Raw genomic sequence first — 24,944 nt, 5'->3', positions numbered from 1 at the left:
ATGTCTATTGTGCAAAAAAAAAAAAAAAAAAAAATCTTGTTAACACTTCTTCAGTGAGCCTGGCTCCTCAGAGGAAATATCTTGTATAGAAAACTGTCTTTATGCCATCTCCCTTAGTCTGTGTAAGAAGCAGTCTGTCAGTGAGAGGGCTGCTTTTTTTTAGTTGTTATTATTTTATACATAGTACATATTTGTAAAGAATAGAATTTCTCTTTAGGGCAATGTATAGAATTGCCACAAAAGCTCTTGTATCTTTTAATGAAAAAGTAATTTTTTTTTTTCAGCATTGCCTTAAATATATTAAAAAAAAATTAGAAACTTGCTTTTGGGCCACAGTAGTATACTGGCTAGGTTTCGCAATAAGCAGTTTGGTCATTTTAACTATTGACATGTTTGTCATAAGAAGGAGGAGAGGAAATACTATAAATGAATTGAAGGCTTCCAAGCATTTATTTGATATTTGTAGTAAGGACAGATTGCATAGAGTTCCTTCACTTACGCTATGAAATAAGCGAAACCAATTGCTGTTTAAAAATAATAATAATAGAGTGTCTCAGTGCTGTAGTGTTTTTGTAATGTGTTGAGATTTACTGTGGTATTCTCATTCCAGTGAGGTATTTTAAAGCAATTCTGCTATAAGTATGGAAATACTTTAGAAGAAATATTAGACCTCAGGAGGCTCAGCATTTTTATTACATTTATTTAGCTCATCATGAAGGGGGATCTAGTGCCAATTTCTGAAATCCAGAAAAATATGTTGTAATATTACTTTTGAGTTTTGGTATTGATTCAAGCCAATTACCTGTGTGCCTAGGTATTTTGAAAGAAACAATGGCTGCAATGCAAGGGAACCATAACTTTTTTGGGGAGGGAAGAAAATCAACCAAATAATACCAAAGTAACTTCTATTTTACTCGTTTTCCTCCTGATTTCTTCCTCTCTCTGTTACCACTGAGTTCCTGAAGATTGCTTTTTCACATCTGTGTTAATCAATAACATTCTGTATAAATCTTTCTAAAACTTTCGACAAATTTTTTGTAGATGTTTTATGTTGTCTTACTGGTATATGGACACATGCTGTTTCCTGCAGAAGGTGACTAGGTGTGTATGGGGGGATGTAACCCCACTGCTGCTTTGCAGCCATTGTGTATCTTCGAGGATCTGTGAGGAAAAGCTGCAAAAACTACGTAGGTAAGATCGTGAGGAATAGATGCAGTTTGTCCTCCTCGCTTTAGGTAAAGTTGGGCACCTGGTGCTTCTCTGACATCCTCTTTGCACAGGACTCTAGAGGAAGCTTCAGATTCTGAAAGATCTGAACTTCTGTGCATGTGAGTCTTGTATAGGAATAAACAAGACTTTCCCTGCAATTTTGGATTCTGATTGCTCCAGGTAGTATTAGGTTTAGCAATGGGAACTGGGCAGCTTAGTTCTATTGTGCTGCCCATTATTTGTCAGGCGATGCTGTGGTAATATAGCTTTGAATGTAGCACAGATGGGAGGAGAGCTGGGCAAACCTTGTGACTCCAGGACTAGAAGTCTTAACAGAAGACCAGGTCAGTCGTTTTTGCCTGTGGCGAGGAAGTGGATCAGCAGTAGTACAGGTGGGCTATCTGGGCAAGAAGGCTCGGCATAAGGAATGGGAGGTAAGGAAGAGGAATTTCCAAGGTGTCTGAATTCGAAAGGAAAGTTAGGTTATTAACACCCCTCTCCCTCCCTGCTTGAACTTATGGATAAGGAGTTAGAGGGACAATTGGAAGGATAGGACCAGGAAATAGTTTGGCTGCAAAACTAGGACCTGGCCTCAATTTTGAAGCAAGGCAGAGACTGTCTGTCTCTGTGTGAGGGGAGGTAGGAATAGCAGTAGGGCAGGAGGGAGGGCACTCTGCCTGCCAGAGCAAAACCTTCTCGTCCATAGCTGGAGATGACTGTCAGCCAATTTCTTTGTCATCTGCTGGTACAGTCCTCCTCTCCATCAGTCCTGTTCTACTCACAAGGCTATAGGGTGCATCTGTTGACTACTTGCTTCTCTAGCCTCATGTTGAGTTTGTGTAAAAGGTTCCAGTATTTTGCATACAGACTTATAAGAGCATCCATGTGATACTATATAACTTAATTGCTTTTTCGTCAGTTTCTGGTTTGCAAAAAAACAGGGAAATTAATGTTTTATTAAAAACATAATGTAATTTTTAATGTTGTGAAGTCAGCCAGTCGAGAAATGTTATTAGGCTTGCCAGTTAAAAACACAAAATCAAAACAAGCCACTTTAGTTCCAGACGTACTTTGTGTGTGTTATCATCGACTCTTACCAGCCTTCCTTCATATACTGGACATAGCTCACATGATGCAAATTATTTTGTTCTTGCTTGTTTTCATCTCTGGTTAACTGCACACTCTTCAAAGGTAGTCTGAAAAGTTCTCTAAAGATATGAATAGTTCTGTAATGGTCAGAGTATCTAAATGCCTCTTCCATATTAATGAATTTGTCTTCAAAATAGCTCTTGAGATGTGTGATAGCATTCCTATTTTAAATATGTGAAACTGAGAAACAGACATTTAAGATCAAATGTATTTATAGGTTTGAGGTGTAGATTTGGTCATTTAGGACCTTAATGTTTCAGAGCATTGTGCAGCATTGCCTATGTTCAGAGTACATTTCACACTGACTTCAGGTGTGGCTGTTGGCTCTGAGGCTGGACACCCAGAAACTGAGAAGAAAAAAATTGTTACTGCAAAGTTTTATTGTAAGTGACCTGCTATGCATCTGTGGTATAGATAGAGACAGGATCCTGTTCTGGGGACAGTATTTGATTACTTTCACCATGAGATCTTCCTTCTTCTTCCTGCGTTTCTGATTTCCATCTTCATTTTCAGTGTGAATTCCAACTTCAGAACATGAAGAAAGAAACCAGTCAGTGGAAGCTTCTTTGATCCTCAAGGCAGATCTATCTAGTAACACTTGAAAAATTTGGGGAGGTTGTGTAGTGACATGATGTATGATGGTACAGTGAATGTATTTTGTATATGCAGAAGCAGCTGCAACAAATATAGCTTACTTAATTCTGGTATTTCCTAACTGTAGGTGCTTAGAAACTGCAACTTTACTGCAGCTTTTGTTAGGGATGATTTACAGAGGTTTTGAGTTTCATGGACTTGACTATTTGCAAGTAAAAATAAGAAGTATACATTGATCCAAAAATAAAAATACGTAAGAAAAGCCTTATGAAGTTTGGCTTGTATTCCACATACTTTTTTGCCAACTTGAACTTTTAAAATTGTGTACACCAAAGTGTTCTATATGTGTACCTAAGATTTTTGAATACTGAGCTGTTTCATCATTCCTGGATTTTCTTAGAAATAAAAACTCTTCTTCCTTTAGGTTATTTTGGTTCTTACCTTTCCAATGCAGATGAATTCCTATTAGAAACTGATCATAGATAACTTTATGAAGTTCTGGAATACCAAATGAAATTTTTTTACTAGGAATTTTAAGGATGATGTTGAGTCTTGGTAGAAGAATTCAGAAGTCATGAAATGGAATAGGTGATGCAAAATTACTGTGGAAGTCCTTAAAAGAAACTTTTTTGCCTGCCTTATGACTTTGGTAGGACCTGTGTACCTGTGGGCAGGCTCTGTGTTTAGTAAGTGTTGTAAATGTGGAGAAATTGGTTGGAGCTAACGTGCTTCAGGTTATACTTGTCTGCTTCTTATAGCTGCAGAGATGCACAAGGGAAAAGGCTAATAAGCCATAGGAATTTGTGATCAGTTGCATAGTAAACTAAATGTAGGCCGCATAACATGCGTACCATACTGGTGTTTGTATTACAGAGCTAATTAAACTGGTTTGAGTTGACTCCTAATTTAAGGTGCTAAGGAATACTCTTCTGGAAGTGCTTCTTCGATAATTTTTGTACATTTTTGTTAATCTATTGGGATATTACTTGTTTTGTTGATGTTCTCTGCTAGTGCAGTGTCTGTGTGTGCTATGTAAATGTTGATGCTTTTACAAATAAGTGTTGGGGGCTTCTTCCCATGGGCCTGTGCCAGGAAGTCTAATTTTGATGGGGAAGTTATGTGAATATGTAATCGTAGTCCATTACTTAGCAATTCTAAACTTTCTAAGCAATAGAATAATAACTTTCTAATAGAGGATTGAATAGGCTGACTCGAATTCTGACATAAGTGATTTGGAGTGTGTGTATATAGTTTCATTTAGCATTTTAAGGGTTTAATATTTTTTTAATATACTTTTTCTTTACGGCTCAGAACTAGAGCTATACTTAAATAAAAAAAATGGAAGTGCAAAGAAGGTATTCTTTCTTGTTTTATGACTATGTGGCAAAAAAGGCTTTGAGAATATTGTTCCGTATTTACATTCCTATTTCTCTACCACTTTAGAAGAACAGCTTAAAAGGTTTTTAATTTTTACATAATTTTTTTTTTTTAAAGGATTGTTTCTTGCTGAACAGATAAAAACAACTCAGTTTTCAGTAACTGAATAGACATCATGTCTCGAGCACGGCAACCCCCACTTGTAACCGGCATCTCTCCCAATGAAGGCATCTCCTGGACAAAAGTGACAATTAGAGGAGAAAATCTGGGGACTGGGCCTACAGACCTCATAGGTAAGTTGGGAAAAAAAAGCTTCCTTCGAGACTGTAGAAAGTCACATTTAGGATATGATTAGAGATAATTTTTTTGCCTGGTAAAATCTATGTTACATGGTATAAGGGCTGCCCTTTTCACAAATATGCACTTGAATCCGTAAATTCAGGGATGATGCCCAATGTGTAACTCATCAGAATGATCATACATTGCTAGATGAACCCTTAGGCTGACTCAACATCCTGTGCTGAACACTGAGAATGAATGCCTGTGGGAGTGCACTGGAAGAGGGTAGAGGTAACATGTGCTCCTTTTTTACTTTCCTGGACATTGAGAATTTCAGCGTGGAGATTTTCCTATCAGAAGTGTTTTCAATGTATTGAGAAAGTCACTGGGTGTTGCTATTCCTTGAATTAGTATAAAAGTCAATTTGTGTATCTGTAACAGTTATGAAAAAGCGGGTTCAATGATTTAGCCACACATTATGTGAAGAACCATTTCTGTTGCTGTTTTGATTTTTAACATGGTAACTTCATTTGAATCATCATAGCTCTTGCATTGAAAGAGGGAACAAGCAGTTTTCTCTGATTCTCCTGACCGTACAGATCTTGATCATCATTGCTCTGTTGCCTCTTTTCCAGACAGAAAATTCCTAGCGTATTTACATTTTCTGCATGTATCTTTGACCCTTCTTGCTCTTCAGTGAATCTCTTTTGGTTTCACTACCAACCAAGGGTGAACATCATCTTGGTTACATGCAGTGTTCAGAGTGTGAATGCACAGTGGCATAATACTGTACTCTGTTTTGTTTTCCTTCCATAGGATTCTGTTTTCCATATAACTCCTATTAAGCATTGAGCTAATGCTTATTATAGTCCCATGATTTAAGGCTTGAGGATTAGTAGTCAGTTTGAGGCTGTCATCTGTAAATTTAAGGGTTTACCTGTGTGCATCATATCTTTGTTCATTGAATTTCAGCTGCTGTTTTATGGTGTCTATGTTACAGTGCATCCACTCAGTCTCGTAAGATCTGCTCTGCATTTTTTTTTTCTAGTTTTTACGGTCTTTACATTCTGAATAAATTAATATCATCAGCAACCTTTATAACTTCTTTATCTTGTCATTTATGAATATATTGGATATTAAGTGATCCGCACATACCCTGTGGAAACTTTCCTTGGTGAAAACACACGATTTACATTAAACCTGTTTCTGTCTTAAACCTGTTTCTGTCTTAACAGGCTATTTATCTGTTTGAGGATCATATTCTATAGCTGCTTAATTTTCTTAAGCCTTTTCAGAAGACTTTATAAAATCTTCTGGAAATCTAAGTTAACTGTAACTACTGGAGTTTCCCTTATTTCTTTTGTAAGTTAAGCATATTTGTACTTCAGTATTCATGTTAGAGACAATTTATCTAATTTGTTGTGGAATCATGACTCCTCTGAAGTCCATTGGAATTTTGTTTGGCTTTGCTAGAAACAATATTTCACTTCATGGCTGTAAACCAAGATTCCCGAATTCCATTCATGGCTACCACGATGAACTTCATGGCCAAGCATAAGCTACTACATAATTTTCCCCTTCACTTCAGTTTGCTGTCTCTCAAAAGGGGAAGTAGTGTTTTCCTGAGCTGCTAGACAAGGTTGCGCTACACTAATGAATCTTTGTTGAGAAATAGTCAAATAACTGATGATGTTAGAGGTAAGTCTATTTCTATGTATTTGTGTGATTGGTGTACTTCAATAACCTCATTAGTTCATTAGTATGATCCTCTTGGAAGTGATCAGTGCTAGGTTCCTGGAAGTAAGACATCTCTTGAACTGTGCTTCAGTTCTACAGCTGACTAACTGCTAATATTTTTTTCAGAGTAGCTGTTGTAACACCTAACTGCTAGTAATCTCATGCTTTGAGGTAAAAATAAAGAAATAAATAATGGATTGCCGTAGTTTTTTTTCCTTAGCTCAATTCTCAACTTTCCCTAGTAAGTGACTAAGGCCCCAGACATGTAAAGATTTCTTTTCATTGTTAAATTAAGCATGTAACTATTCCCTGTGACTTGAATGGAAATACTTGCAAAAGTAAGCCTTTGTAGGCATGAGATTTAAGCAAATTTCAGTGCAGGTTTTATGAAGTTTATAATCTACTATTTGAGATGCATTAGAGTAAAATGAAAAGCAAGAAACCTTTTTATAGATATAAACAGAATATCGCATAATAGAAGAACATGCCTTTTTCTTTCATTTGAGTGAGACTTCTAGCAATCTCTTTATATCTTTGAAACCAAATAAACTTTTTATTTGTAACTCTATAGCTCACCGTACAAAAAGTCACATCCAGAAGATACCTGTAACGTTTATGCTCTCAAGATTTAGTTTGTCTTTTAAGACATTTGCAGCTGTATTTTGTAGGCATTGTAAAATTGTCAATATATAAGCTTAACCAAAATTGGAAAGTCTCAGTAAGAGTCTTACTTGTACCTATTTATTGAAAGACACATAAAAGCTAGAACCCGAGTATGATGTTCTCAAAGATCTTTATACCATGCAGAGGTTAAAATGAAATTTTAGTTAAAGGAAAGTTTTCTCTTTTTGGAGAAAAGAGTGTTGTATCTGTACTATCAAAAAAAGTGCTGTTACTTGTTTTAAAAATTGTCTTGTGCCTTTACTGTATTGTTCAAGTAAAATTACTTTCAGTTGTAGTAAGATTCAGTGCCTTTCTGTTTTTTAGTTTTTGGTTTTCATTTTCTAAATAGTTTTTGGCAGGGAGTAAGGCACTTTTACGTCTGACAACCGTGAAAACTGCCAAATTTGTCTGCTGCCTAATGTCAGAGACTTAAATTGTGAGGGGGGGGGGAAAAGTGTGAAACTTTGGTACTAAGCCACATACGCTGACACTTTTCTGTCTGTAAGTATTTTTTAAATTGGTCGGAGCTTTCTAGAAATTAAAAACAAAAGCCAAGCCAGCAGGGAAGGAACTGCTATGCCTGACTAATTTATACTTCAGTACAGCCAACACGCTAGTCTGGCCTTGTCCTTTTGGCCACAAGGCAAAATGTTTCTAGGTAAGGGTGTTAAATTTAAGAAGAACCTAATGAAGTTGTTCTCCAGATCGATACTATAGAAATTAGGATCTTGTCAATTCTTCAGGACTATAAAACTCCGATTAGGAATGTAGAAATTGTTGTTCTAGATAAGAGAAAACAATCCATCTTTTCCAGCATCCAAAGTCCTGATCTGACCAGAATTGATCAGATTGATCGGTCAGATTGATCAGCTGACCAGACTGATTTGACGTGAAGTCCCAGGACGCCTTGGACCTTATATTAAGGTGTACTTTGACTCTTAAGTGTTAAGAGGTGTTCTTAAACACTAAAGCTTGACATGTTTTAATACGCCACAGTCTTTTCCTACGAGAGAACTTAATGGCTAAAATATATGTTGTATTTTTATTTCATAGTTTGTCATTTGTCCTTCTGTTATGAGAACGTTTATAAGAGAAAATAGATGAATATTACATGACTATTCTTTCATACAACAGGCAGTTCATTAAGCAGAATCAGTCTTGCATTATGGATTTTGTACAAAAGACATTGGGACAGAATATTTGACAATTAATAGTTTTTTTGACCAAAAAAACCTTCTGTATCCACAAAAGTACAGGCAAACAAATAAGGTTGAAGAAATGTTGTTCGTTGTGAATATTTTGCAAAGTCACACGGAGCAAACTTATGAAAGATTTTTTTTTTTAATGCAGTTTTGATGGAAGTTTCATGTAAGTACAATACTGAACAGCAGTTCTGTAGTCTTTTGCAGACACAAGATGTGTTGTACAGCACGAAATAAAAGTTGCTGTAGTCCATAACTAGTGGAGGAGATTAAAATAAACTTCAAGCAGCACTGCATGTGTCTCGTGAAGTGTCAGTATGCCAAAAGTCACCTAGGGAACATATGAAGAATGTATTCGTGACTCTTTCACTGTCGTTGGCTGTAAGGGACTGGAGAAGGGTCATATATTTATGTAAAATATATGAGGCATTATAAATGTATTTGCATTGCAGATTTTGAAGAGATACTTCTATTCACAGTAGGGTTTTTCTTTTTTTCTTTTTCCCAGGTTTAACAATCTGTGGGCACAACTGTCTGCTAACTGCTGAATGGATGTCTGCCAGTAAAATTGTGTGTCGAGTCGGGCAAGCTAAAAATGACAAGGGAGACATTATTGTTACTACAAAGTCTGGTGGCAAAGGAACTTCAACTGTTTCCTTCAAACTGCTTAAACCTGAAAAAATAGGTATTTTTCTTGTTCAAATTCACATCTGTTTTCTTTGCTAAACAAATATATGACTGAGTGCCTCTTTAAATAAAATGTATGTTTTAAATGGATCCACTTCAGGACAATCTTCAGTTGTCTAGAAAAAGCAGTATATCAATAAAAATGTGCAAATGTATAAATAGATAAACTCACAGTGTATATTAAATTAATCCTTCTATATCAGTATCCTGATAAAACCCTCAATGACTAATGAAAAGTAGCCCTTTATTTTTCTGTAAGGAGTAGCACTAAACTTCTAAAATTTAGAAAAAAGAATCATAACAGATTCAGTACTTACTCAAAGTATACTAGATAAATATGAAATATAAACCGGCTCATGAGCTTTACACCTAAATCTTGAGCTGACAGTTAATCCTTTAAAGTTCTTATTTGTAATTCAAACCATCCTGCAAGACAGAAAGTCTTAAGTACTTCTCATGAGATGCTTAACCATTGAAAGGATGTTGCCAAGCAGTCTAGGACCTCTACTTAGTCTAGAATCCAGTCTAAGTCGCCTCTGGATTGAGATTGTTTCTTTCAGAACACCTCATTGATGAAGCTGTTTTAGACTTTTGTTCTCTGTGTTCAGTGACAGTCAAATAACACATAGTTTCTCCCAAACTATACTAAGACCTTAATAATAGAAAGGCAGACCAAGTGCAAATGTTACACAATAAAGCTTTTGGTGGTAGGAGAGGAGAATCGGTATTTTAAAAAACTAGTAAGTGCAGGGATGGGGCAATTTCTGATGTTGAGTGTCTGATGAGTATGTTAAAGAGGAGCATGGCCAAGACTATGGCTGGCTGAATTTTTGGCTGAGAGCCAGGAGCTCTTGTGCGTCACCTTTATGCATTGTCTGTGCTAAGGGTTTGGAAACAAAGTCAGTGCTATGTCCTTCGAGTCATCCGTGTTGGCATGTGGCCAAAGTTCACTTACTTTTTGGTTAGTGAGTGGCCCAGAAAAGGCATCTTCCATAAAATAAGCAAATAAGACGACCTCCAGATAATTGCTCATTTTGAAAGCAGTAGATGACAAGGTTTGGACAGATATCAAAATACTTGGAGGAACGAAAAATAGTAATAATGTGTGGTCAGGAAGATGCTCTTCATGTACATGAAACTGTGCGCTCTGTAAGAGGGTCATGTTTGATGCCCAGCCATGAATACCTTTTCAGCAGCTATAATAAAATAATTTAGCATAATTTCATCCAGGTTGTTTTGCTATGTATGTTCCAATATATTACCTAGGCATGCATTTTATATTTATCAGGATTTTTCAAATTAATTCAGTATGTTAGAAGTTGATGGTGCTGGACCGCCCTTGTTGTTTTAAGGATCTGTGCTTTGTTTTCTCTAGGTATCTTGGATCAGTCTGCTGTCTGGGTGGATGAAATGAACTATTATGACATGCGCACTGATAGGAACAAAGGGATTCCCCCCTTGTCCCTACGTCCAGCTAATCCACTTGGTATTGAGATAGACAAGTGAGTACCAAATGCCTTTAATCCACTTTTTTAGTGGTTTTCTCTATATGTGCCTTTGTGAATTCCAGAAAAGGTTTTAGTGGTTTACAGGGCAGGGAAAGATTTAAAAATACATACATGTATTAGCTGTTGGTATGCTATTTGGTACCCAATAGAGTTGTTGGTGCACATTCTATCCTGCTTCATAATCCTCATTTTTGGATCATTAATTAGAACTGTAGATAATCTAAAAGCCTGATATATTGAACCCTGGTGTTGTTTAGATTTTGAGGATTGGTAAATAACCTAAGGCTTTGGATTTATACGTTGTAGTTATGGAATACTTATTGTTGCATTTGAGTTTCATGGGGCTTTTAAGGATGTTTAGATTGCTATCTGTTGCTAAAATTGCGCTGTAAAATGTGATTTATTATACCACATCAACTAGCTTATTTTATTGAAATATTAATACTGTTTGCAACCCACAGACTTCTTTACTTTTGTTTGTAAGTATGGTGGAATTTATGACTTTTTTTTATGAAATAGAAACTATATAGCTAGTGATAAATGGAATTAGAGGGCTTTAAATGGGACACTCTTAGGGCTCCAAACCTGCCCAGCTCCTAGAAATAGCATCAGGAATAATATTTCTCCTGATCAAGATACTAGCTTTACCAAAACCAAAAGCTATCTAAAATAAAACTATTACTAGGGGTCTCATCTGCTGAATACTCTGGGGGAGGGAGTGCGTTGGAGAAAATCTGCAATGTCCATTGTTACCTTGTTCTGATGGGGAAACTGCACTTTCCCAGAACCTTTATGGGATTTCTAGTCGATCTGTCATCACTTCCAGCATCTGACTGTGCATTTCTTTCCTAATTTGAATATGTATTTTTCATTATTTTCAAAGTATTAACCCAATTTTTTGTAATAAGCTGAAGACTTTGTCTCTAAGTATCTTTCTCCAGCTTCTGATATAACTACTGACAAGGTACTTCTTTCATCTTCTCCAGTTCTCCAGCCCTATTAAAATGTGGACTCTAGGACTGTGGCCAGTATTACAGCATCCTACTAGAAGATTTCCTGTCTCTCCTTCACTCTCCCTCCCCTGTTCATAAATGAAAAAAACCATAATAGTCCTTTTTACCACAATGCTGCACTGACCACTAGCAGTGAGTGTCTTGCTAGCTCATTCTCTTGAGTTGCTACTTTTGCTGCTGGCGTAGTTGCTCATTATTCTGTAGGGATGGCCTGGATTCCTTTATCCTGGCTGTATCTTTTTGCATTTGACCATATTCCTCTGTTTATTGGTTCTGTGACAAGTCTGTCTTCTCAGTCCAGATAACAATCTTTCTTCTTAATGTTTTTACCAACTATTTATAGAAAATTGTTGGTGATAAAGCTGTTGTTGGTGATTATGCAAATAAGGATGAAAGAGTGATGTGGGCTTTAGTAAAACTTGACCTGAAGATGTTCTTAGATTTGCTTCTCCATGGATTAGGGTTTTTTTGTAGTTAGTTCTTTAATCCATGTGATGTATTCTGTTGGCATTGCATAAAACTAAGTTTTTAATCAATCTTATGGTAGCAAGTCTCCTTTAAAATGATGATGATATATCAATTTTGTCTGGTTACTTTTTTCAACGAAGGACTTAATCTCAAAGCCCATGTAATATGTTCTCAAACATCGAAAGAAACAGTTGTGACTGGCTGACATTAAAACTAATTTTCTCTGCTTTAATTCTGTACTTGATGAACCCTGCAACAGCTTTTCCAATATTTTATCTGACATTTAAGTCAAGATAACTAGTTCTATAGTGAAGATAACCTATTCTATTTTATCCATAGGTTTCTCACAGTACTTCTTTCTGTAAATACAATGGTTATGACACAGTTACTTTTAATTTGTTCTTATTTTAACAAAACTTCTAATGTAGTATTTGGCTTCATAACCAAAATTGATAGCTCTTACAGTTAAGACAATATCAATGTGATAGATTAAGAATTATCTTCTGGAAACCTAAACAGCATTTAATTTAAACTAAACAAATCCTAGAGTCATCTGTTTGAATGGTTGTTAAATAGGAAACCAGTGATTCTATATTTTAAATGTTTCATCTGAAAGCATTAGAAAATATCATGTTAATGAAACCTCAGATTTTGTGTGAAAAAGAGATAAGAGAAAAAAGATGAAAAATAGATGTGAGAAAATAGAGTGAGAATAAGCTAGATAGGAGCACACTGAAGAGAAGGTAGGAAGTGAGTGGACCAGAGACTGAAAGAGAGAAAGATGTCCTCCCTCTAGAAAGCGGTTGTCAGTCATCAGCAAATGATACAGAAGAGACAATGGGCAGCATGGGATCACCTATCTGTTGTGATTTTTTTTTTTTCTTTTAATATGGGTTATGCTTATTTCTAAAAGTTCCTTTTGTGGCTTTTTTAAACATTGTATATGGTACCTTGTCCAATTAAAATGTGTTTAAAAATTAATCATAGCTTTTGAATCATTCAGGTGGGTACTTTCAAGGTGTAAATGGAACATTGAAATACTAGAAATAAGGTCCTGTGAGTAATGAACGGAAGTGCTTTAGGACAGCATTTCATTAAACTATTAGGCAAGCACAGGGACAAAAAATATTTATTCTGACTCAGTAGACTTAAGATTGGAGTTTAATTGGGAGTGATTGGGATTTAAGTGAAGAAAGGTTTGAACTGTGAATTAAGGGAAATAGATAATAGTGGGTCTAACCCATTGTATTAATTAGAATGCTGCCTGTAGATATATTGTAGGAATACTGTATATAGTCAAAATATGCACTGGAATTATCTTTTCATATTCAAATGTTGCAAGGATGCAAAGTAAGAACTTTGGATATACACTCATCCTCCTGGTTATTTTTTACATAGTCAAGATATTTAAAATATATTATATGTACGCACAATGTGCAAGCCATCATCTTTCAGCCTGCAAGTTTAAGAAGTAGTAAGTATACGTAACTTCTGACTGATAAGTTTGTCATATTTTCCAAGAGGTAATTGCTGTTCTTGTGCCATACAACCAACCATCAATCTCAGTTGCTAAATGATAAAATAATTTCTGTTGTAATGGAACTTGAACTTGGTGGTTATTATATTTCAGTGGTGATGCTTGAAGTCACCAATGTATTCATAGAAGAGTGTTTGCACACATTTGTTCTCCTGCCTTGCTAACAGTTGTTTGTTCATCTTTTAAAACACAGAACTGATCCCATTAGATGAGTTGGTTCTTTTTTCACATTGCTATCACTTAGTACGTATTGTGTGTATGCTATGAAGTATTTCATTCACACTGGAAAGTAGGTATTTAAAATATTTAATCTTTGAGTTCTAGTTTTTCAATTTTCAGAACAGAGTAAAGACTGATACAAAGCTTTAGTTTTCTATCACTGTCTTTATGCTGGCTTTAAGTGCAAAGCAGGTCTGTTCCACCTTCCTCCCCAAGGAATATTCCTGGCTGTGGTGTTATGCAGATGTAGTCAGAAACCCTTGCAGAAGGCTTAAATAGCTTGCAGGAAGAAAAAGGGTATACAGAGTAGTCACCTCAGTCTGAGAAACATGGAAACTTGCTATGAAAATGCTAACGTTAACAGTGCTGTTGCAGTACTTGGGTTGGTTTTAGCAGTTTAGAGGTGTTAACACAAGCAGGTTGGTAGATGACATCCTACCAACATAGCGTTGCTCAGAATTTTGAACAGTTCTGGGAAAGAATATGTGCTGCCTGTTTCATAAAGGCACTGGTTGAAATCCTTTGGTGGAAAATTTAAGATCTACCTAAGATTTGTGAAAGAATTGCTTGTTCAGATGTACCACAGACTTTTCCCCTCCTGCACGACAAGTCCTTGCTTAGTCAAAGGTTCCCTGCCTCCTCTACCTACTCTGTCAGACTAAGAAAATCCATTCTCTGCAAAGCAGTAACAGGGGTCAGACCTAGTGATGGTTAGAAAATTTTTGAATAGTGTTTGTTGTTTTGCATGTAGCAGAGGTCATTATGGTGGATCCATCTTGTACATGAAAGCAGATGCTGACATGCTAAGTACATTCCACATACTTCTGTATCCACCCACTCAATACAGATGCTTCCCTCTTCCCACGCCTGCTTCCAAAACAGTTCATCTGGGAGAAGGGAACAGATGATCTTACGCTGCCACCTAATGGTAAATGTCAGCTTGCTGCCATGAGATCAGAAAAGACTTTCTGGAGGCTTTGATATTTATTTATTTATTTGCAAGTGGCTTGTATGGAAATGCAGTCAAATTCATCCTTGAATGTGATGGGCTTGTGGAAACTTTTATCACAGAGATGCATGTGGAAAAATTGTGAAACCTGCAGGAGAGAGATACAGTATCTAGTATTCTATAGTCCTAGTTTTATGACGTTAAAAAGTATAGTAACACTTACTACTTATAAGGCTGATGCATCAGTTGCAACTACCAGCCTACAATCTCTTCGTAGATTTCTCTTATCACATTCTGCCATTTCTCAAATAAGGTTGTAATTTTCTTGTCATATTTCTGATAAGCCCAGTGCTGCTAGGGAGTAATTGCCAGAGTGCATCCTTGTCTTTTTGCTGTTGGAGGGACCTTTATTGACACCTTCTGATTTGTTGTGTTTAGTCTACTCCAGTGTCCCTTATACTGGTTGTCTTGCATGCATTATTAACACAGTATAGCTAGTACAAAGCCTACTTCTAGGGGTCTGAATGGTCCCAGACAGAGAGGCGAGTGTACAGCAGCTCTAGCTGGAGCTTGTTTATGCTGGTTGCTATTCAGAATCTGTGTTTATTTAAAGTTGCTTATTTGACCTATAAACTGCTGTGGAATTGAGGTTCAAGTTACCTTTTGGTGGCTGTATCCTGTTTTGGGACCTGCCTTTAATCTGCAAATATTGTCATGTATGCTGAAAAGCATACTATGAGATTCTGAAACTCTGGGAGCAAAATAGTCTTTACAGAAAAATTACAACTTGCTAAGCTGCGTTCATAGTCAGGCTCTGTTCATTAGAATCCATTGCATTCTGTTGCTGTTACTCAGTTGTGACTGCAGGCTGTGATTTACCCATGGAGATTACAGTGAATCTTAAACCTCTGGAAAATATAAATGCTGTCTATATATGCACAAGTTCTGTAGTAGAACTTGTAAGAGTCAATATAGGCTGTGATGCTAAACTAGATTTATAGAGTATCAGGCCATACAGAACCTAAAGTTTGGGGTAGTGGAGGGCGGGACTTGTATTGATGGACACATGCAGTGCAAGTGAATTGATTGTACCCTGCGTTTTGAATCCAAAGTAGATGTGTATGTCCTTTACGTGGAAGCAAGAACCACTACATCTAATCCTGCGTGACTCTTAGATATACTCAAAATATGTTTGAGGGAAGTAAAAGTGTATAGTGGCTTGAAACCAAATTTATTTTTGTTATAGTTCTCATGAAGATAAAGAGTATATGAAATCTTAATTACTTTTATATTTAAAATTGTTGCTGATGGATGAGTGAGACTTAATTTAAAATGTTAACTAGAGGTCTAGTACCAGATCCGGTTCTCTTTTAAGTAAGATAGTCTGCCTAGCAGAAAGCACTACTATATAAATCCAACATATGTACCTTTGCTAGGAGTTGTAAAGGTAGCGAAATACGTAGAGGTGTCAAGGATTGTATACTTCTCCTTTTTCTGAGGTTTTCTGGGTTCAATTTGTGGTTCCCAGTTTCTTTTACAGTGATTGCTTCTTAATCAATGATTAAGTATTCAGAGTTGCTTGCTGAAGCGATTCCTGTATAATGAGCAAATCAACAGAAAAATTATCTACAATTTCATTGCATGTGAGCATGGTCTCTGCTTTTGCTACTAGTTCATATTCACCCCCATAATGTTGAAATGAGTAAAACAGAAATACTTCCTCAAGTCTCATATGTGCTTGTTTATAAGTAAACGGTAAGCAAGTTTTCATGAGAACAACTTCCAAGGACTTATTTATGTAATTTACTAATGGAAGTTAATGAAACAAACTTGTGTGTATATGGAGTCAGTCTCTTTTTAGATGCATCTGGCCGGACATTTTAGAAATACAGTTGCTTTCAGTTTGAACTTTTTAGTGAGCAGCTTGTTGTGAAGACAGCTGTAGCAAGTCATTCCAAGCTCCCCATATCTGTTAGTGGAAAAACTACTGGTAAAATTTATCATAAAATTACGGATACTACACCATAGAGTATAACATATTGTTAACATACCACACACATTCACATTCATGTTTCTACTCTGTTGTGACTATGTCTAAAATATGTCCACACAGATAAAAGCACCCATAAACGCATTGCTAATTTATGGTTCTGCAGAAATACATCTGCTGGAAAAAAGCTGCTAATAACTTTTCAATGCAGCCAAACATCAAACTGAAAAAGCCCCTTCATTTCTGTTCCACTGTCTATGGGCAAAACTCGTTTGCAGAAATTTATTACATCCTTAGCTAAATTATTGGTCTTGTATCTCAATAAAAGTATAAAAAATTGTTTGGTTCCCCCACCCCCCACCCCAGGAGTTGTATAGCTCATGCATAAGCTTAAACTGTCATGCATATGTCTTAAATGTCACAATAATAAGTAGCATTTGGTAATGGTGTATTTGTTGAATGTGTGTGCTTTTTGTGTTAAATCTGTTTCTTTTGGCTTCTGAGAAAATATACGGAAATTCTGAAAAATATGAACAAAATTTTCCTTCTGTATTATATGCATGCATTTATATAGTGCTTGCACTGAAGGTCTAAGTCTTTTCTAAGTTAACTGAAAATTTTTTATTGTTTTTGGTTTTTAGCATTAAAAAATGTAGCTGACCACAAAGATGCCACCATATGTGGATTTAATGTAAAGCTTTTTTGGGCAGCCATGCCATGTATCGCATGTGAAGTATTATCCTGCAAATTCATGTGCCTACTGGGCACTTTTGACTACTTTGAAAAATAAGATATCTTAAAATGTATTTAAAGGAAGGATAAATTGAAACTTTTTTCTCCTTCTTACATCCATCAGCATTTTTTGCTTACTAACAGGCATTCATGAAATTCAAGGACATTGGTAATCCTGAATCTCACTACTTATGTTTATAGATTTTTATATTAATATTATCACTTTTTCATTGAACACACAGAAGTGCTGGGACCCTGATTTTCGGTTACTAGGTATGTTTCTGACACTATTTTCCCGGTCTCTCTACTTTTCATGTCTGTCATCACTTTTCCTTGCATCTCATTTGATTTTTTTTTTTCTTGTTTTTAAAAACATGCCCCTATGTAATCAGGAGCTACTGATGAAAGACTTCTGTGCCATGTCATTGTGTATGTAGGTCATTTGTGCCTGCTTGTGCTAATGGCCATTTGGATATGCATAGAAACTTAGCAGAAAACTCTTTTTTCTGTATAATTGCACTTTTTTAAATGCACCTGCCTTTAGATTTGCTTCACTTAATCTGATGTTTGCTTTTTGTAATAAAAACAGCTTTAGCTATCTTGAAACATGTTTAGATTACAGAAAAACCAAAACTAACAAATCATGGCTTTCATGTCAATTCAAATGGCTTTTTGTATGTATTAAACGTAATTCCAATAGCTGACTCTGGATTGCTACCCCCACCCAAGTTTGATCTCAAATGCAAAGTACCGCAGGTTTGCGTTTGCATACAGTGTACTTTGTATACCAGAGTTCACCTAGCTTGTGAGCATCAGAGAGGGATTTTACTGACTTTTGAGTTTGACATTGTGATCCAAAAATGACATAGTAAATTTTTAGAATAGACTATTTCAGTTGGAAGGGACCTACAGTGATCATCTAGTCCAACTGCCTGACCAATTCAGGGCTGACCAAAAGTAAACTTATTTGCCACTGTTAGTTTCTGAAGATGGGATGCAGCTGGTGGTAAAGAATAGTGGTGACTGCACCTGGTGATGTACTGAGAGTGCATGGTGGAATGAATATGGGCAACTGTTCAGTATGTGTCTGGACTGTGGGATGAAAATTGTTGTATTTTCATCAAAAAGTGCCTTAATTATTTTTATTATACTGCCTTAAAATAAATGGAATACATTTTCTGTATGAGTATCTTAGAAGCTACTTGTAATTTCAAAAATACTGTTGTAGAGAATCTGCTTTCACAAGAATTGGCTCGCGTGCTATCTTTATGCATTGTAAGACTGAATAAAAACAAACAAAACATGCTGTTTCTCACTCGAGACATGCCCGCTTTTCCTTCATGTTTTCTGTACTATGAACAGACAGATTGGTGTATTCTGTTTTGCAAGAGGATAATTGTAAGTCAGGATTTCTTTCAGTGTTTGTATATAATGGAAGTATGTTCTGTGTATCTTCCTTCATGTTTCCATGGGATTTCTGCTGCACATGGACCAATAGACAATGATGGTGTGAGATCACTTACAAACTGTCAACTTGGTGATGTCATGTCATTTTAAAGTTAAATAGATACTGGTTCATGGCTTATAGAGAATATTCTCTCTTATTTACTTGACTTGGTGTACCGATTTTCCTGTTTAAAAGGTAGAGTTGACTTTGAGTACTTTCAGCATTAGCAGTGCTGCATTTGAGTATTAGTAGTATCATGGTGGGTCTGTCCTAGTCTCATTTTCTGAAGGCAGCGATTCTTTTTCTTTAGAAGCATTTTGTACAACAACGTTTCTGTCATATGTGCAATGGTAAAATCAAAATGGTAAAATTAGTTTTGATTAGATCTCAATTTTTCCTTTCCTAGTCATGCTATGTATGTCTGTAATACCAGATTCAAATTCACAGTGAGGTAGAAGTTCGTATTTACATCTTATTGCAACATGATTTGTTTGTTTGTTTGTTTTATTTTTATGTGACATTTTTAATTCTAAACTGTTCACAAGAATATGTATAACTGAAGAAATGGATATTTCTTTTTCAGAGGCAGATTTCCTCAAAAAGATTTAGAGGCACTGTTTCCTGGCATGAGTGCTGATTTCACTAGTGAAAACTTTTCTGCTGCCTGGTACCTGATTGAGAATCATTCGACCACAAGGTTTGTTGCTATCATAAATAATTGTTTTAAATGCAAGTCACTTGATACTATTTCATTATACAACTGGTGTGTCATTGATGGTTGACATTTATAGTAATAGACTTGTAGTCTCTACTGCCTGTGGTGTTTCTGCTTAGCTAGAAACTTGAATCAACCAGTTTGCTTGATGTGGTTATGAGGAAAACTTCATTTTTAACTAGACCTAATTTATGGCCTCTTCTCCACCGCCTGCCCACCCTGCCCCATGTCAGGTGGAGGTTGTCTTTCTTCAGGCTAAAGACCCTTGTGAATCAAGAAGTTAGGCAACATGGCCTTGAGTGGAAACTCCAGGTGGTAACTTAAGTCTTGACTAGAGGCTCAGGATAAGGGCACTGAACGGACAACTAAGACTAAAACTGTTAGTAGTATCAATTAGCTTTTAGCTAACTCTTGTGGAAGATGCTATAGTAAAAGAAGTTGGACAAGTGAGTAAGATCTTTGAGGTAAATGTCTTAAAATCTTGACAATTAACATCTTCATTTAAAAATCTAATTCATAATATGTACTTACATGAATGCATTACGTAAATATATTTTTGCATGTATAACTGATATTCTGAAACTTATCTGCTAGTGTGCAGATAATACTGGAAACCATTTTTAGTAGAGATGATGAGCCTTTTGTTGTTCTTGTTTTCAGCTGGGTATTCTGATTAACATTTTGAAGGGAAATACAACTTTGCAAATTTATTTAATTTTTTTTGTTATCTGATGGTAGAAACGTGTGGGTTGATTTGAAGTTTTTTTGTTTGTTTTTGTTAGTGGTTTTTTGAGGTTTGTTTTTTTGGTTGGTTTTTTTTGAGGGGGGGTGGGGGGCCGGGGGGATTGGTGGTGGTATTTCATTTTAGGAGCTCCAGAAGTAATCATTAATCTACTTGGGAAATACTTCTGTTTCATATGAAAGTGATGGTAGATTGAAGAGCCAAAACAGCAGCAGGAGAACATTATTACCTAATACACAGGTAGTGACAACATCTCTTGTAACTAAGTAACTAAAAGAGGAATGGTTCAAAATGAACTCTGCCTATCACAACCTGATAACTTCAGGGATCATCAGGTTTTAAAAAAAGCTGAGGGGATAACAAAGAGAACAAACAGCTTTTGATGTAGTTGTTTATAGGAAATTTGCTTTAAGTTTAGCCCTTGGACTGTTGCCATTTTGTCGCTCATTCACGCGGGCACCAGTGATGCTGCCAAGAGAGATGTAGAACAGATCAAGAGTGATTGCAAAGCCCTGGGGACAAAAGTGAAGAACGTGGGAGCCCAGATATTCTCTTTGATTTACAGGTGAAGGGGAAAGCTTCAGGTAGCAGTGGATGCATCCTGTAGGTTCACAGATGGCTGTACCACTGGTTTCAAAGGCAGCATTTTTTTTACTTCTGTGGCCAGGGATCCATTACTAAAGAATAAGGACTGCTAGTGAGAAATCTGATTAATTTGAAAAGATGGGGCAGGTTTCTTTGCCAACAGGTTTACACTTTGGTGACAAGGACTTCAAGTTAGGAATATCAAGGGTGGTGACAACAGCTTGCAGTTAAATGAAGGGACAGAGCGTTACATGTGTGGTTCAATGATGGCATGGAGATTGCTGTTGGGGATCACAAAACGAGTTGGAAGGGTCTAACCTCAAGTGCCTTTACACACTCACATGCAGCCTGGGAAACAAGTAAGAGGAGCCAGAACTCCACACGTGGGATTAAACAAGCATGTCACTGAAATGAAGTGGGATAGCTCATGTGCTGTGTTCTGTGATGGACGGGAAGAGGCCTTCTGAGAAAGGTATCTAGGAAAGAAGAGAGGGACTTGACCTTTGAGTGAAGGAACAGCTTGAATAAATATATGGTGCCTTTCATGGAACAGGTAGCAGGATGGTTGAGAGCTTATTCACGAGGCTGGAAAGGGTGACATCACATTGGGATGAGGAAGTGAACAAAATCTTCCTTAAGTAACTTGAGGAAGTCTTCAGAGAGCAGACCCTGGTTCCTGTACAAGACTTTAATCTGCCTGATATTTACAGGAAGGGCAGCAACCCAGGAGGATTGTGGAGAGTTCTGGGAATGACTTCTGACATAGCTGCTAGGTGGGCAACCAGGCTTGCTGCTTTCCTAAATCTGATTCTTACAGGCAAGGCAGGGGACGTGATAACCAGTGGGAACTTTGGCTGTAACAATCATGAAATAGTTGAGTGCAAGGCTCTAAGGGGTATGGGGAAGGCAAGCAGCAGAGTACACTCCTGGGCCTGGGCAACAGTAGTACAGAGGACAGTCTGGTGTTTGTAACATGGCATAAATACTAGTTGGCTGTCTAGTACAAATCGTCTTCTGGGGTGTATCAGCAAGACTGTGTTATGTAAAATATGGGGATAATTATTCTGCTCAGGGTTGTTAAAGCTGCAGTTGAACTGCTCTGCCCAGTTTTGACCACTACTTTAAGAATGATATGAGAGCTGAGCCACCAGCATAGGAGTATAGAAATATCTGTGGGTATGCAGTTTGAATTAATTAGGTGCTTTTAGAAAAGAAACAATATTAATACAGAATGAATGTTCTGAAATACGTAGTAGGCAGTTCAAGGCTAGCCATCAATTGCTCTTGGTATACCAAGAATAGAACAAGCTGTCTCAGTTTGCAGCAAGGGAAATTTAGACGCAGATTAAAAACAATATTAGATTGCTTAAGCCCTGGCACAGTGTGATTTGGAAAGCTGCAGAGTCACCATCACTAGAGAGTGCTGACATTTGATTTGGCAGCTGTCTGTCATAGGTGGCTTAGGTACGTTTAAGGATGCTGTGGATCCAGAAGGTGAATTAAATGACTTCTTAGATCTGATTAAATGACTCTCTTTATCAGAATTACTATGGAATATGACCAGCAGCATAAAGTAATGGTTATATCTCTAGTATTACAAGGTGTCGTCAAAACCACGTTTTTTTCTGGTCATCAGTACTATGGATTGATGGCTTAAATAATTTCATCAGCTTGCATGGCCCTTTTTAACTTGTGCTATGCCAGTGGGTCAGTACCTGAAAGTCTGTTGGTGTGTAAGGTGTGAAGCTTCCTATTAAGAAAAAACATCTTTAAGAGTTTGTCTAGTATCACCTTAAGTGCTTCATCTTTCTTGGGGGCGGGGGGGGGAAACCCCAAAACTTCCATCAATTTGTGTCTGCGTGTCAACAATTTCAAGTCATGGTCCCCTCAGTCTAGTGGAATTAAAAGTATTAATTTTTTTTTTAAAACGAAAGCTTTTTTTTGCATATTAATTCAGTTTGTATTGGTTTATAAAATCTAAACCTTAGTGTTGAAGGTGCAAAAGCTGTGTAAAACTCAACAGGAAGAATGGCTCAACGGGTAGGGTGAATCCAATCGTTTTGAATCTAATTATAAATAGCTTTCTAAATAAAGAAGCAGCAAAACTGTGGGTTTTTTTTTTTTCTACTCACTTCAAAAATGTGTAGTCTTAGAAATATTCTGGAATTTGCCCCATATCATTTGTGCTGTTTTTCCGGAAACGCACAGCAATGGTTTAGTTCTTGTCCTCTACATAACCTCAGGTATTGAGAGTGCTAAATGTGTGGTGCGCTGATGTTTTGGTTAGCGTAGGTCTGTTTTTTCCTTGAAGGAAATTCTTTTTAAGCAATCAAAATAACATATTTTTTTTAATTTTTTTTTTTTTTTTTACTCTGGCAATATCATGACATAAATAAACTATTTAGACATGCTGTTAGATCATCAGATCACATGAAACAGTGCTTGAAAAGAGAACTGTACAGATTTTTGTTAGTTTAAAAATGCTGCTGGTAAGTACTTCTTGTATGCCCAAGTAGACCAATCCAGCTATTGAGTAATGTGATTTCTGTCTAGCGGATGGAAACGGGAAATAAAGCAAAATGTTGTGACATCATCAGTATAAAAAGGAAAATGCCTGTAAGTGCACTAGTGTGTTTTGTCTCCCAGCAGGTGGTGATAGCCTTCGCACTGCCTGGGCTAAAGTTTTGCTTGTTCTCTTAATCAGTGGTAGAAGAAGACATATTAAAATGGGCAAAGAGTATTGGTGGAATTGCCTCATGTCTTAATTTCCTTACTTCATTGTTTCCCTCTCCTCACTGAGGTATAGTGCAGATTTTTGTTTGATTCTTTTGTATCAGTGAGGTAGGTTTGGCCTGCAGGTAGGAGAAACGACTTTAAGGATGAAAATCATGTGTTATGTTTACATTTCTGAGCTTCTTCGTGATAGTGTTTTTATAATCAATCCAGTATCATAACTACTGAGATTGTATTCATCGCTATCAACAAAAAAAAAGGATATGCAAATAATGAGACATAAGACTTCTAAAATAATTGCAGCTGCTTACAAAAATAAAAATGTGAAATCAAATGTAAAGTGGCAATAATATAGAAATATTAGGAAACTAAGATAAAAAGAAACCTATCATACAAACAACAATGATGAGTTGGTGTTGAATATTCCCCTATGAAGTGTCTTTCAAAAACAAATCAGTAGACTACATGTGAAAAACATGCTTTCATAAAGCAGGAATCTGTTCAGCTTTTCTTTATTTTAACACTAATATGGTGTTCAATTCTGAACTATATGTCCAAACCAACTTAAAATATTGAAGGAATTCAGAAACTGAAAGTGAAAAAGGGTTGTGAACTAAGTGGCAGAGCTAAACAAATGTTAGAAGTCTCTTTAATAATGACATCCCAGTAGTTAAGCTAGTGTACTAAGTGTAGTGAATTGTACTATCATCTATTTAATGTAGTACAGACAGTTAACTAAGAGCAATATTGCACGTTTACAAGAAACTTCTTGACTAATTTATATTATGAAGAAGTGTATTCCATCACAAGTGATGGGAGCCCTCCATTTTGGATTAAAACTAAGAACCAAAAACTCTCTTTGGACTAGGAGTAAACTGACATTATCGATAAGCACACTCATTAGCAATTACTCAGTCCTTAATAGTTGTTGCAAAAGTAGCTGGCTTTATTTTTCAAGTATTTTGTTCTGTTTATTCATTAGCTGACCTTATTCATTGTTTGAATGTCATAGGAGTTTTCTTCTTTGTTTTCAGTTTTGATCAGCTCAAAATGGCTGTTGTGAATTTGAAGAAACAAGCCAATAAGAAAAATGAGGGGAGTCTAGCTTATGTGAAGGGAGGTCTCAGCACATTTTTTGAAGCACAAGATGCTTTGTCAGGTAAAGATGCTTTGCACTTACTAAATACAGTATAAAGGAAAAGACAATATCTGCATGTATGGTTAATTTTAATATTAAAAAGTATTGTTTTTCTTCGCAGTCTCTTCTAAAAGTGTATAATGAACGCAAAACCTGTATTGTGTTGGTCACGGTGTGGGACTGGCTAGCTGATTGTTGTGATACATTTGGTGCCATCTTTTGCAAATATATCTTGCAGGAGGAATTGGAGGCATTTGATGAAACTGCTTAG

At 36.5% G+C, this 24,944-nt stretch overlaps 1 protein-coding gene across 1 annotated transcript; it reads left to right on the top strand.

Moving 5' to 3' along the window:
• The first annotated feature begins 4,475 nt into the window (after nt 1–4,475).
• LOC104159368 (exocyst complex component 2-like) lies at nt 4,476–24,944 on the top strand. The gene is made up of 6 exons (XM_009697254.1): nt 4,476–4,622; nt 8,719–8,895; nt 10,273–10,399; nt 19,344–19,457; nt 24,570–24,723; nt 24,795–24,944. The coding sequence occupies exons 1-6, from the start codon at nt 4,505–4,507 to the stop codon at nt 24,942–24,944; spliced, it is 840 nt and encodes a 279-aa protein (XP_009695556.1). The 5' UTR covers nt 4,476–4,504.

Source organism: Cariama cristata, unplaced genomic scaffold, assembly GCF_000690535.1.
Source record: "Cariama cristata isolate BGI_N322 unplaced genomic scaffold, ASM69053v1 scaffold3783, whole genome shotgun sequence".
NCBI lineage: Eukaryota > Metazoa > Chordata > Aves > Cariamiformes > Cariamidae > Cariama > Cariama cristata.
This window is presented reverse-complemented; position numbering and strand designations above follow the sequence as displayed.